The 13,885-nt window shown below is 35.7% G+C and overlaps 1 protein-coding gene across 1 annotated transcript in view; it reads right to left on the bottom strand.

Moving 5' to 3' along the window:
* SYT3 (synaptotagmin 3) overlaps nucleotides 1-13,885 on the bottom strand; it is a 248,623-nt gene that overhangs the window by 28,691 nt on the left and 206,047 nt on the right. Inside the window, exons 4-5 of the mRNA XM_053689972.1 lie at nucleotides 6,257-6,377; nucleotides 718-889 (exon numbers count right to left, since the gene is read on the bottom strand). Coding sequence (XP_053545947.1) covers nucleotides 718-889; nucleotides 6,257-6,377 — 293 coding nt within the window. The remainder of the gene's footprint in view (nucleotides 1-717; nucleotides 890-6,256; nucleotides 6,378-13,885) is intronic.

Below are 13,885 nucleotides of genomic sequence, written 5' to 3'. Positions count from 1 at the left end.
ACTTTTGAATATTTCACTAGGCATCCGACAGTGCTGGAGGATAATTTTAGAATATCTCACCTGAGTGGAGAGGATTTGAATATCAGGCCCTAACAGAGGACACTGGAAAATTAACGTTTTATTACTTAACTATACTGCACCCCACCGGGAGTATAATTTCTTCTGCTGACCTGAGTGGAGAGGATTTGAATATCAGGCCCTAACAGAGGACACTGGAAAATTAACGTTTTATTACTTAACTATACTGCACCCCACCGGGAGTATAATTTCTTCTGCTGGCGGTTTTTCATAGGCCTGTCAATATCCTGGGGATACAGGCTAAATCAGCCTTTTTAAATGCCGAAATAAGGGTAAAGGAGCTACTTGTAAACCACTAAATAAACTCAGCAGGTAAAATGGATAATTGGGAACAATTTAAAGGGGATAATTTTTTTAGGTAAACTGTCTTACTCCTGGAGACATCAGGCTATAAAACAGTCTCACCACTATTGGTGAGAGCTGTGCTATTTAACCCTTTCAATGTAAAACAACAGCCAACATAACCTTTATATTAAAAAAAAATATTTTTACATTTTTTTAACTGAATTTAGACTATTATGTCACAAAATGTTCTCAAGGAGAAAAAAAAAAAATAATAATTAAGGAGAAATCACATAAAATATTCCATGTGTGCTCTATGTATATACTACTGGTTTACTGTTACAATACAGTGCTTACCAATCATAGTCCATAACAGCAATCGTGAGGCTTACATGGTCCATATTCTCATTGGGAATGTCAAAGACAAGAGCCTCATTATATGTTGGGTTTAATGTATTCTTTTTTATTGACGTTTTACGTTTTTTCAGTCTCCTCCCCTCACAGATTAAAGAAGCTTTGACATATGGATCTTAAGAAAGAAAGACAAACAAATAAAACTTAACTAACAAAGAAATTCTATTTAATCATTTTTAACATTTTTCTAACTCTAAACAATGAATAGTCTTCTTTTGAAACAAGAAGGAAACATATAATATGTCTATGTCTATCGAATGGCATCACAATGATCAGTAAACGTAATCATCATAATAATTACATTACATGCAATAGCCAGATTCTACACAGGTTGATATAATAAAGATGATATGCAAAAATGCTATAAAGATTTAGTGATAGTGCACTGTATGCTGATCACCAAATAACTGTAGCTCCAGACACCAGGAAGTATCTCATCCCAGTTGCTATTACACTTTTTTCTATATTACACATTCCCATGTCTACAGTGGATGAAGTAATGGATAGGTTAACAATGATGTGAGTTATTGGGACAGTGGCATTTAGAGTTAATATTGTGAGGGAGGCTATAAAACAATGCATAAGCTTAAAGGAACACGAAACCCAAAAATTCTTTAATGATTCAGATAGAGAATACAATTTTTAAAAAGTTTCCAATTTACTTCTATTATCAAATTTGCTTTGTTCCTTTGTTATTCTTTGTTGAAGAGATGTCTAGGTAGGTAGCGTGCACATGTCATATCTGACAGGACATGGTGCTGACATCTAATGTATAACAATGTTGCAAAACTGCTGCCATATTGTACTGCAGACACGTGCACTCTCCTTCCTGTTTTTCAACAAAGGATAACAAGAAAACAAAGAAAATTTTAAGTAAATTGGAAAGTTGTTTAAAATTGTATGTTCGTTCTGATTCATGAAATAAAAAATTGGAGTTTTATGTCCTTTTAACATTGGAGGCGTTAGGAGGAAGGTCAAATGTTGTGATGGGTGTTAGATGGCTGGCAGTATGGGTTAACATCAGTGGGTAGAGGTTGGGTGCACAATGGTAGGGTTACAAGACAAAAGTGGTGTGTGTCACAGGATCTTGGGAGGGATTGGATAAACAGCAGTTACAAGTTAGGGTTGACAGTTAAGTGGGAGATCCGGTAAGTAGCAGTTAGGGTTAACAGTGGAAGGGGACTATCAGGTAAGCTGCAGTTTGGGTTAGTGGAGGAGGTATCGGGTAAGCAGCAGTTAGGGTTAACAGCTGAGGGTATATCAGGTAAGCAGCAGTTAGGGTTATCAGTGGAGGAGGTATCAGGTAAGCAGCAGTTAGAGTTATTTGTGGAGGGGGTATCAGGCAAGCAGCAGTTAGGGTTATCAGTGGAGGAGGTATCAGGTAAGCAGCAGTTAGGGTTATTTGTGGAGTGGGTATCAGGTAAGCAGCAGTTATGGTTATCAGCGGAGGGTATATCGGGTAAGCAGCAGTTAGGGTTATCAGTGGAGGGGCCGGGGTATCAGATAAGCAGCAGTTATTATTAGTGGAGGGGTATTGAGTAAGCAGAAGGTAGGGTTAACAGCTGAGGGTGTATCAGGTAAGCAACAGTTAGGGTTATCAGTGGAGGGTATATCAGGTAAGCAGCAGTTAGGGTTATTAGTGGATGGGGTATCAGGTAAGCAGCAGTTAGGGTTATTAGTGGAGGGGGTATCAGGTAAGCAGCAGTTATGGTTATCAGTGGAGGGTGTATCAGGTAAGCAGCAGTTAAGGTTATCAGTGGAGGGTATATCTGGTAAGCAGCAGTTAGGGTTATTAGTGGAGGGAGTATCAGGTAAGCAGCAGTTATGGTTATCAGTGGAGGGTATATCGGGCAAGCACCAGTTAGTTTTATCAGTGGAGGGGCCGGGGGTATCAGATAAGCAGCAGTTATCATTATTAGTGGAGGGAGTATTGGTTAAGCAGAAGGTAGGGTTAACAGCTGAGGGTGTATCAGGTAAGCAGCAGTTAGAGTTATCAGTGGAGGGGGTATCGGGTAAGCAGTAGTTAGGGTTATTAGTGGAGGGTGTATTGGGTAAGTAGAAGTTAGGGTTAACACAGCTAAGGGTGTTTCAGCTAAGCAGCAGTGGGGGCAAGGTCAGATAAGTTGCAGTTAGGGGTATCAGTCTAGGGGGTATCGGGTAAGCAGAAGTGAGGGTGTATCAGGTAAGCAGCAGTGGGGCAGAATCAGATAAGTTGCAGTTAGGGTTAATAGTGATGAGGAAAGGGGTCAGCAGTTTTTGGGATTGAGATTGGGAATATTGCTATTAAGATTAATGATTTATCTATATGAACTTGTGTAAATTAGAGCAGGAGCGAAATCAAATACTGATGGCTGTACGCCACTGCTATACATGGATCTGCTCATAAAGAGGTGTGAATATAAAGTAAGGTATGTTTTTTTTTAAGTTGAAAAAATAGAACTATATGAAATCTCCTGTTGCTAGATTTTGTCTTATAATTGCTGCAATACAGACTTGTGTAGAATCACAGTTTAGGCTGCATACGGCAGTGTAATTTACAGCTTACAGAAGAAAATATAATTTCATCTACTGTTTGAAGAGGGAAACATTCTCTTCAGAAGACCCCTTTAATTTATTTCTTTCCTTAGAATTATTTATATTGTACCACAAATTAATGACCATTTTCTTTCTTCTTGTAATAGACTGAAGACAGCAGTTTGCGATAAGCATTTGTATAGTAAGCTTATCATGCAGAGATGCAAGATCAACCATAAGTGATGAACAATTCCCTTTTATGTAGCTACCTTTACTTCCTAATAAATGCATTTAAAAGGTTTAAAAATAAACTTAAAAAAAAAATAGTTTTATTTTATTTCCGTAACTTCTATTAAATTAAAAGGAAATTGAAAAAAATGTGAGAAGCAGCGATTAAATATGTTATCATGATTTTACATACAGAAGTTATGTAAATGTTGTTATACTTAAATCAAAACAAGCAGCTATTGGGCGCCACATACCTAAGTATTCCTCAATATTTATTGAAAGGGACAATTCTATCAACATACAAACGTCACCAAACAGGACACAATTAAATACAATTTTATGTTACTGTATAACTGTAATGCATATTAGACCAATGGTTCTCAACCAAAGTGATTTCAAGGCCCGGTAAATTTTATATAGACATGTCCAGGGCCTGGTAGTTATATATATATGGGGGCCAAGTTTGCGCCCTCATATGCCAACCTATTTATGGGTTGGTGGGAGCTGTTCCACGTCTTTGCGGATGATAACCCTTTCATAGGTAATATCTTTTTTTATAGGAGGTTCATAGACGATCTCTTGTTCATTTGGCAAGGAGATGAAAACTCTATAAACAATTTTGTGCAAACCCTCAATACAAATGATATGGGCATTGCATTTACACATAACTGTCATGCATCTGAGATCGTCTTTTTGGACCTCCTGTTAAGATTTGATGGCTTAACGGGAAAGGTCAATACTACATTACATTGTAAACCAATTGCAGGTAACTGCCTCCTTCATGCACATAGCAACCACCCTCCACATGTGTACAAAGGTATAGTCAAGGGGCAGTTCCTGAGGGCACGAAGAAATTGTAGCCTAGATCAAGATTTTGAAAGAGAATCTAAAGATCTAGTGTCACGCTTTGTGGAGAGAGGATACAATAGGAATATGGTTGATAAGGTGTCCAAGGAAGTTGCTACTCTGGATAGGGGGCAAATGCTTGGTGGGACTAAGTGGAGACCCGAACGTAAGGGTCTAAAATTTATCACCAAATACTCGAATCAATTTTCTGAAGTTTGCAACATTGTCAAAAAATATATGCCCATTTTATATGGGGATGAAACCTTGAAGCATATTGTTGACAAAGGTTGTGAATTCATATATTCTAAAAACTTGACAATTGGTAACATGCTTTCACCTAGCATGCTCCCAGACCAAGGTCCACGGAGTTCATGGTTAAATACTATGGGGACTTACAAATGTGGCAAGTCTCTTTGTAAACCATGTAAATACTTAAAGCAAGGGAATGGCTTTGAATCATATGTAACAAATGAATCATTTACCACTAGGGGATGTGTAAAATGTTCTTTAACATTTGTAATCTATTTGGTTGAATGTACTCAACATAGATTACAGTATGTTGGGTTAACTACCCGGGACATACGCACTAGGATTAAGGAGCATTTGGGATATATCTCAAATGATATCCACTGTTCGGCACTCTCCAGACACTTTATTGAAGTACACGGGAAAAATGTTGATATGTTTAAATGGAACGCAATTGAAGCGATTTGCAAGCCACGAAGAGGGGGCAGCAAACAAAAAATACTTGAAAGACAAGAAATTTATTGGATCCATAAACTAAAAACATTGGTCCCGTGTGGATTTAATTCACAATTTGATGTAATTAATTATTGGGAATGATCCACCTATAATTATAAGCCTGAGTAGAGACCTGGTTTGATACTATATGTTGATATCCTTTATTTAAGACAGTGTAAAGTAAATTTGAACAATAGGATTTCAAATTGATTCAACATATAAACACATGTCTTTATAATTTAGATATCTATGACAGAAAAGAAATTGGATTATGTACTTTGTGCTAGTTTCTGAATTTAATATCATAGCTACTGTGTGATACTGGGTTATGTCTTTATGTAACTATGAATAGTATCATGTTTGTATATTGATGGCATGCTCTTTCATTAAGTAGACAACTATAAGTATTCACTTTAGCACTATATATTGTAATTAACTTAAGCACATAGTATGTATAGCAGAGAGGTGTCAGCTAAAGTATTAGTAGCACCTCTATGTTTTACCATTCCTCTCGTATTAACTAGGAGCCTCCATTTTTGGTCAATGAATTATTTTGTTTATCATATTTGTGAATTACAAATGAAAGTATGTTTGTTTATGTCATGTTCATTTCCATTAAGATTGCGAATAGGTTCACTAGTGTTGTACCATATATAAAATGATAGTGATAAGCATTGCAACTATTAATTAAATTCAATTACAGTGTTTGTTTTTTAATTGTTTAAGGGGCGGAGTATTACCCTTTAAAAAGCACACCCTCTGAGAAGGGGGATATGTCTATGATTACGGCCAGGCTGGCCGAAACATGTTAGGCTGTGCTTGCTGAATTGTTTTTACCAGAGGCTCTGCTGCACAGGGTCTTTTAACTTTGATATGACCTGTTGAAAATAAAGTTTTGGATTTTTTACCTTTACGAGGACGCCTGGATATTATTTCATCTTTATTCAATATATATATATATATATATATATATATATATATATATATATATATATATATATATATATATATATATATGTGAGCAGCAGGGGTGGGCTGATCACCCAGGCAAATAGGACCTGGGCCGAGGGACCAGCAAGTAGGTGGGCCCACAAATGGCATCTCCACGGATCCTGGTGGGAGACTATTTTGTTTTATATGAAAGTTAGCTCACCTGAAAATCCAGTTAAATCCATTGCCTTTAGATTGGTTGCTTTAATGATGGTAACAGTGAGACGGCCAGCAGTTGGGAGGTAACACAGCGAGAAGTTTATTTCACCCAAATCAGCTTTCTCCTTAAAAATATAAAACAGTATTTACTGTATGTGTTTTCTGTGTTTAAATTTCAATACTATTTTTAAGTGGTGCATTTAAGGAGTTGGAAATATTCTGTTATCTGAAGCAGTCAACACTACAATGAACTTGGATTAGGAAATACAAAATAATCAGTTATTGTTAATTATATAGCAATCGAGAGGTATATGAATTGATAAAGAAAATTGAAACCATAAACTGTCTGGAAAAAATATTCTAGACCTAGGGGGCGCCAAAGAAACACCATACACAATATGTATCTCCACAATGTATACAGATTAAGTGATTGTAACAAATACAAATATTGAATTACTTAATAAATAATCTCCGTCAGACAAATCCTTGGATGTAGCCAAAGGGCAGCTGTTTTTTTGTGTGTTTTTTCTTTTATTATGGCCAGTATAATATATGGTCTTTCAATTATTTTGCAAAAATATTCTTTGTGAAAGAAAAAATTGCTTATTCTTTTTGCTTGTTGCAAAGTATAACCTTTTTATATTGGTATTGAAAAATGTATGAATAATTTAGAAAAGCAAAATCAATGAACAGTGGCATCTCCAGAAAAAATATGGCACACAGTCAAAAGCATACTATTTTTTTGGGGGGGCAGGACCACAATACAGGGGGGGGGGGTGACAGTGTTCTGTGGGGAGTCAGAACATGCTGTAGATAGAGTTGGCTGGATTGTGGGCATGTTCTGCCCCCCCCCCCCCCCACACACACACACACACAAAGTAATAAATGAGGCCTATTTGTAAACCTTTGTAAGCAGTCTGAAAAATATGTACAATATTTTTTAATTGTAGTGCATAGTTAGTTGCTTCAAAAACTGGACAGCAAAAACAATACAGATTATTGAGATATAAATACACAATTGTTTTATTAATGTATCATTGATTTAAATTTATTTTATGAAAACTGAAAAATTGCTCCTGTATGTAAAATATGGTAGTCATGGAAACCAATGAATACCTTGCCGGTTAATCATTTGCAATGCAAGCTTTTTAAATCTTAGTTATAAAGGTTACCCAAAAAAATTAAAAAATAAAAGCTTTTGTTAATTTTCATATGTTACTTATTTTATGTGAAAGTGATTGTTTTGTAAAAATGTATAAATTACAATATAAAAAATAGAATCACCTTTGACTCAATGTGTGCATATGTAAACCATACAAGAAGATTGCATGCAGTTGTAAAAGCTTTATTGTTGTTTTATCATTAACAAATAAGTCTTTCATTTAAAAACCCAGTGTTAATTAATCAGTTTTTGGTTGATCATGTTACATCACTCTTTTTTTCTGCTAATACCTGTGTACATGTGCTGCAGCTTCCTATATATCGATTTTTCTACATGTATTCTCCTTCGAGAATTAAAGGGACACTGAACCCAAATTTTTTCTTTTGTAATTCAGAAAGAGCATGCAATTTTAAGCAACTTGCTAATTTACTCCTATTATCAATTTGTATTCGTTCTCTTGCTGTCATTATTTGAAAAAGAAGGCATCTAAGCTTTTTTTTGGTTTCAGTACTCTGGCCAGCACTTTTTTATTGGTGGATGAATTTATCCATCAATCAGCAAGGACAACCCAGGTTGTTCACCAAAAATGGGCCGGCATCTAAACTTACATTCTTGCATTTCAAATAAAGATACCAAGAGAATGAAGAAAATTTGATAATAGGAGTAAATTAGAAAGTTGCTTAAAATGTCATGCTCAATCTGAATCACGAAAGAAAAAATTTGGGTACAGTGTCCCTTTAAATGGAATAAACTACTTCCAATTTAAGGCATGTTATGGCGACCTAAAGACAGATTTGAAAACCAGCGCTTCACAGTCATTAAAAAGGAGATACATTCAAATCATATGGCTTCACTATGAAGACAGTGTATTTGGTTTCAACACTGTTTTTTTACCCTTCACTTCCATATTAAAAAAAGTTGTTCAAAAGAATTCTCGTTTCTATCAACTTAAATTTTTTATGGGCCTGATCCTCTCCCATGTAAAATGGGATGACAATTAAACAAATGGTCAGAATCAGCTTTGTGGGTGTTAATATTATCAGTCTCTATACCTAATGGTTCCCTGTGATTATTGTTCAGATATTACTTAGCATTTATTCTTCTATTTTTAAACTCATGCTTTATTATTTGAAGGTTATGAAATGCTTAATAGTCTGTTCTGATCTGGTTTTTTTTTTTTTTCAATATAGATATCCTGAGTAATAATGTGCCACACTTATGCCTAATGTCAAATGGGAAAAATATGGGTATAGTTTAAAACTATATAATAATTAAGATAACAAATTTATTGTAGTTTGTATTGTCTGTTGCAACATAGCATAAACTTACTAGCCTTATGGAAAATAACAGCATGTGACGTGAAGTAATTACTTTAAAGTATAATCACCTGTATATAAAGAGAGGAGCCCTCTAGCAGGAACAAACAACAGCTCAGTAGTTTGTTCTATGACGAGTTACAACCCAGGCGGAACCTTTTTTAGCCCAGTTGTTCTTTTTACAGAGGAAAACATTCCTGAAGTATATCAGTCTGATCCCACCAGGTAAGGTCAGTCCAGTCTGGAAATACCAGGCAATACTCCTCCGAACAAGGAACATGACAACCCCAGATGATCTATTTAGCCTTTTGTGGGCCTTGTCAGTGAGGTGCAGCCATATTCCTCTAAGCCTACTGGGCAAGGAATCCCCGTCTAGCTTCCCCCATCAGACTTGTGTGTTAGGTTCCTGAGGCATCTGAGGAAACGGCGTATGAGCCGAGAAACACATTGCATTTACAGGGGGCTTGACCGTATGCCCCTAGTTCACTCCTTTGTTCATGTATTTTAATTTGTTTTTAATAAATAGTATTTTTAAATTTGTAAAAATACTTTTGTGAGTGATTTTACCTGCCTGCACCCGCTTGGAGTGGAACCTAACACACAGAAGTCTGCCACTTTTGGATATTGCATCCTAAGGAAAAATCCCTTGGTGGTGAGCTGACACACCTTACCATAATATGCCAGCTTGCTCCTACTAGCACATAAGTGTGCTCATCTAACATGTGAGTACCCAATCTTCCTTTGTGCTAAGTTAAACACCATATCCTTTGTGATCTGCACAATTTGGAGCTTTTCCTGTGTTTTATCTTTCTACTACAGTTAATGACTAATATCCTCTGTGGGTGATCTGTCATACCTGATAAAATCTGCAGCCTGTCCCTACAAGCACATAGGTGTGCTCCAGAGCCTTGTGAGTACCCATTTGGCTGTTTTCTGTGGCTTTGTGCTTATTTGATGTTACTACACATGAGGCGCCCCTTTGTTTTGTCTTTTATATAATACATTGCAACTAAACACTTATGAAACCCAGCAGATATAACATACACTTTCACCTCCTTCAAATGCCATGCTCACTTCCTCTGCCCTAATTTAATCTGCCATTCAATGTGACATTCATTTACCCTTCATTGACTTGGCAATGCAGTACATTTACTCATGCATGTACTACATGCAAACTCATCTGCAACAGCTGAAATATACAGACGATATAGAGAATTCTGGATGTTATGTCAAAATTATTATTATTACCACAACTACCATTCAAAGATTAATAATACAGAAGTGACAGAGATATCAAAATCATCTGTTCCAAAATATTTGTATTAAAAATCCTGATGGAAATACAGAAATGAATTTGACGCTATATACCTATTATAAAGGCTGGTAAGAATCTAAATTACTTCAAGAACATATTGTGAATAGTGGGAAAATGATAGGAATTATATATATATATATATATATATATATATATATATATATATATATATATATATATATATAATTACAGGCAGTCACTAGGTTACGAAAAAGATAGGTTTTGTAGGTTTGTTCTTAAGTTGAATTTGTATGTAAGTTGGAACAGGCACTTTTCTTAGGTGAAACTCTAGACAAACGTTTTTTTAGTTTTGGAAAGCATAGGGAAAAGTTCATTTTGCTATCTGTGCCCCTGTTCAGAAAATTTCACATCACTTTCTGTCCTTGTGACAATTGGATTTTGAGTATTTTGGGTTATCCTGGAAAGAAGGATTGGCGATAAAGCTCTATTGTCTCTGTTTGTAAGTATGAGTTGTACTTAAGTTGGATGTCTGTAACCAGGGGACTGCCTGTATATATATATATATGTAATATTAAAAAAGTGTTGCATTATTAAGATAACACTGCTCGAAATATAGAGATAATGAGGCCTATTTATCAAGCCGTCAACCGCAAATACGCTGGAATTCCGCAGTGTAATTGTGGAGAGCTTGATTCCCCTTATTTATAAAAGCCTACAGACCGGCAAAAGTTGAAATTTGTGATGTAACACCGCCGCCACCAACATAAAGTTATTAACCCCTATTCCCCGCTCCTGGACCCTGCCGCCTTCTACAAAATGTTATTAACCCCTATCCCGCTATCCTATTAACCTCTAAACCGCCAGCCCCCCACATCGCCATAAACTAAATTAACCAATTAACCCCTAAACCTAACAACCCGCTAACTTTATATTAAATATTAAATCATCCCTATCTTATAATTAATTTAAACTTACCTTTAGATTTAAATTAAACTATATTAAACTATATTAAACTAATAATTAACCTACCCTAACTATTATACTAAATTACATTAAACTATATTAAACTAATAATTAACCTACCCTAACTATTATACTAAAATTACATTAAACTATATTAAACTAATAATTAATCTACCCTAACTGTTATACTAAAATTACATTAAACTACAAATTAAATTAAATATATTATATAGTTAAAAACCTAACCCTACTCTAATAATTTAAATCTACTATAAAAATTACAAAGTTACAAAAAACTAACAACTAAGTTACACAAAATAACAAACACTGTTACAATAAAAATAAACACTAAGTTACACAAAATAAAAAATAAATGATCAAATATTTAAACTAATTACACCTAATCTAAGAGCCCTATGAAAATAAAAAAGCCCCCCCCCCAAATAAAAAATCCCTAGCCTACAATAAACTACCAATGGGCCTTTTGCGGGGCATTGCCCCAAAGAAATCAGCTCTTTTACCTGTAAATAAAAAATACAAATACCCCCCCCAACAGTAAAACCCACCACCCACACAACCAACCCCCCAAATAAAAACCTAATCTAAAAAACCTAAGCTCCCCATTGCCCTGAAAAGGGCATTTGTATGGGCATTGCCCTTTAAAGAGCATTTAGCTCTTTTTTCAAAAGCCCAAACCCTAATCTAAAATTAAAACCCACCCAATAAACCCTTAAAAAATCCTAACACTACTACACTATAATTAAATAAATTAACTAAATTAACAACAATTAAATTAAATTAGCTAAAGTACAAAAACAAACAAACACTAAATTACAGCAAATAATAAACAAATTACAAGATATTTAAACTAATTACACCTAATCTAATAGCCCTATCAAAATAAAAAAAAGCCCCCCCAAAATAAAAATAAAAACCCTAGCCTAAACTATCAATAGCCCTTAAAAGGGCCTTTTGCGGGGCATTGCTCCAAAGTAATTAGCTCTTTTACTACACTATAATTAAATAAATTAACTAAATTACCAACAATTAAATTAAATTAGCTAAAGTACAAAAACAAACAAACACTAAATTACAGCAAATAATAAACAAATTACAAGATATTTAAACTAATTACACCTAATCTAATAGCCCTATCAAAATAAAAAAAGCCCCCCCAAAATAAAAAAAAACCCCTAGCCTAAACTAAACTATCAATAGCCCTTAAAAGGGCCTTTTGCGGGGCATTGCCCCAAAGTAATTAGCTCTTTTACCTGTAAAAGAAAATACAAACAACCTCCCCCCCCAAACAACCCACCACCCACACAACCAAACCCCCAAATAAAATACTATCTAAAAAAACCTAAGCTCCCCATTGCCCTGAAAAGGACATTTGGATGGGCATTGCCCTTAAAAGGGCAGTTAGCACTTTTTTGGCCCAAACCCTAATCTAAAATCTAAAACCCACCCAATACACCCTTTAAAATCCTAACACTAAGCCCCTGAAGATCGAATTACTGTTCTGAAGACCGGACATCCATCCTCAAGGAAGAGGCAGAAGTCTTCATCCAAACGGGCCGAAGTCCTCAACGAAGCCGGGAGAAGTCTTCATCCAAGACGGGCGAAGTGGTCCTCCAAACGGGCAGAAGTCTTCATCCAGACGGCATCTTCTATCTTCATCCATCCAACGCGAAGTGGGTCCATCTTCAAGACATCCGACGTGGAGCATCCTTTTCAAATGAAGTCTTCTTACTGAATGATGTATACTTTAAGTGACGTCATCCAAGATGGGGTCTCTTAGTTTCCAAATTAAGGTAGAAAAATCCTATTGGCTGATGCAATCAGCCAATAGGATTGAAGTTCAATCCTATTGGCTGATCCAGTAGAATGCAAGCTCAATCCTATTGGCTGATTGCATCAGCCAATAGGGTTTTTTCTACCTTAATTCCGATTGGATGATAGAATGCTATCAGCCAATCGGAATCTAAGGGACGCCATCTTGGATGACATCACTTAAAGGAACAGTTATTCAGTAAGAAGACTTCATTTGAAGAGGATGCTCTGTGTCAGATGTCTTGAAGATGGACCCGCTCCACATCGGATGGATGAAGATAGAAGATGCCATCTGGATGAAGACTTCTGCCTGTCTGGAGGATCACCTCGCCCGGCTTGGATGAAGACTTCTCCCGGCTTCGTTGAGGACTTCGGCCGGTTGGATGAAGACTTCTGCCGCTTCCTTGAGGATGGATGTCCAGTCTTCAGAACAGTAAGTTGATCTTCAGGGAGTTAGTGTTAGGTTTTTTTAAGGGTGTATTGGGTGGGTTTTATTTTTTAGATTAGTGTTTGGGCCGCAAAAGAGCTAACTGCCCTTTTAAGGGCCATGCCCATTCAAATGCCCTTTTCAGGGCAATCGGGAGCTTAGGTTTTTTAGATAGTATTTTATTTGGGGGGTTGGTTGTGTGGGTGGTGGGTTTTACTGTTGGGGGGGTTGTTTGTATTTTCTTTTACAGGTAAAAGAGCTGATTACTTTGGGGCAATGCCCCGCAAAAGGCCCTTTTAAGGGCTATTGATAGTTTAGTTTAGGCTAGGGGTTTATTTTTATTTTGGGGGGCTTTTTTATTTTGATAGGGCTAAAAGATTAGGTGTAATTAGTTTAAATATCTTATAATTTGTTTATTATTTTCTGTAATTTAGTGTTTTGTTTTTTGTACTTTAGCTAATTTAATTTCATTTATTTAATTGTTGTTAATTTAGTTAATTTATTTAATTATAGTGTAGTGTTAGGTTTTATTGCAACTTAGGTTAGGTTTAATTTTACAGGTATTTTTGTATTTACTTTAGCTAGGTAGTTATTAAATAGTTAATAACTATTTAATAACTATTCTACCTAGTTAAAATAAATATAAACTTGCCTGTAAA

This window comes from Bombina bombina, chromosome 8, assembly GCF_027579735.1.
Source record: "Bombina bombina isolate aBomBom1 chromosome 8, aBomBom1.pri, whole genome shotgun sequence".
In the NCBI taxonomy this organism is placed as follows: domain Eukaryota; kingdom Metazoa; phylum Chordata; class Amphibia; order Anura; family Bombinatoridae; genus Bombina; species Bombina bombina.
This window is presented reverse-complemented; position numbering and strand designations above follow the sequence as displayed.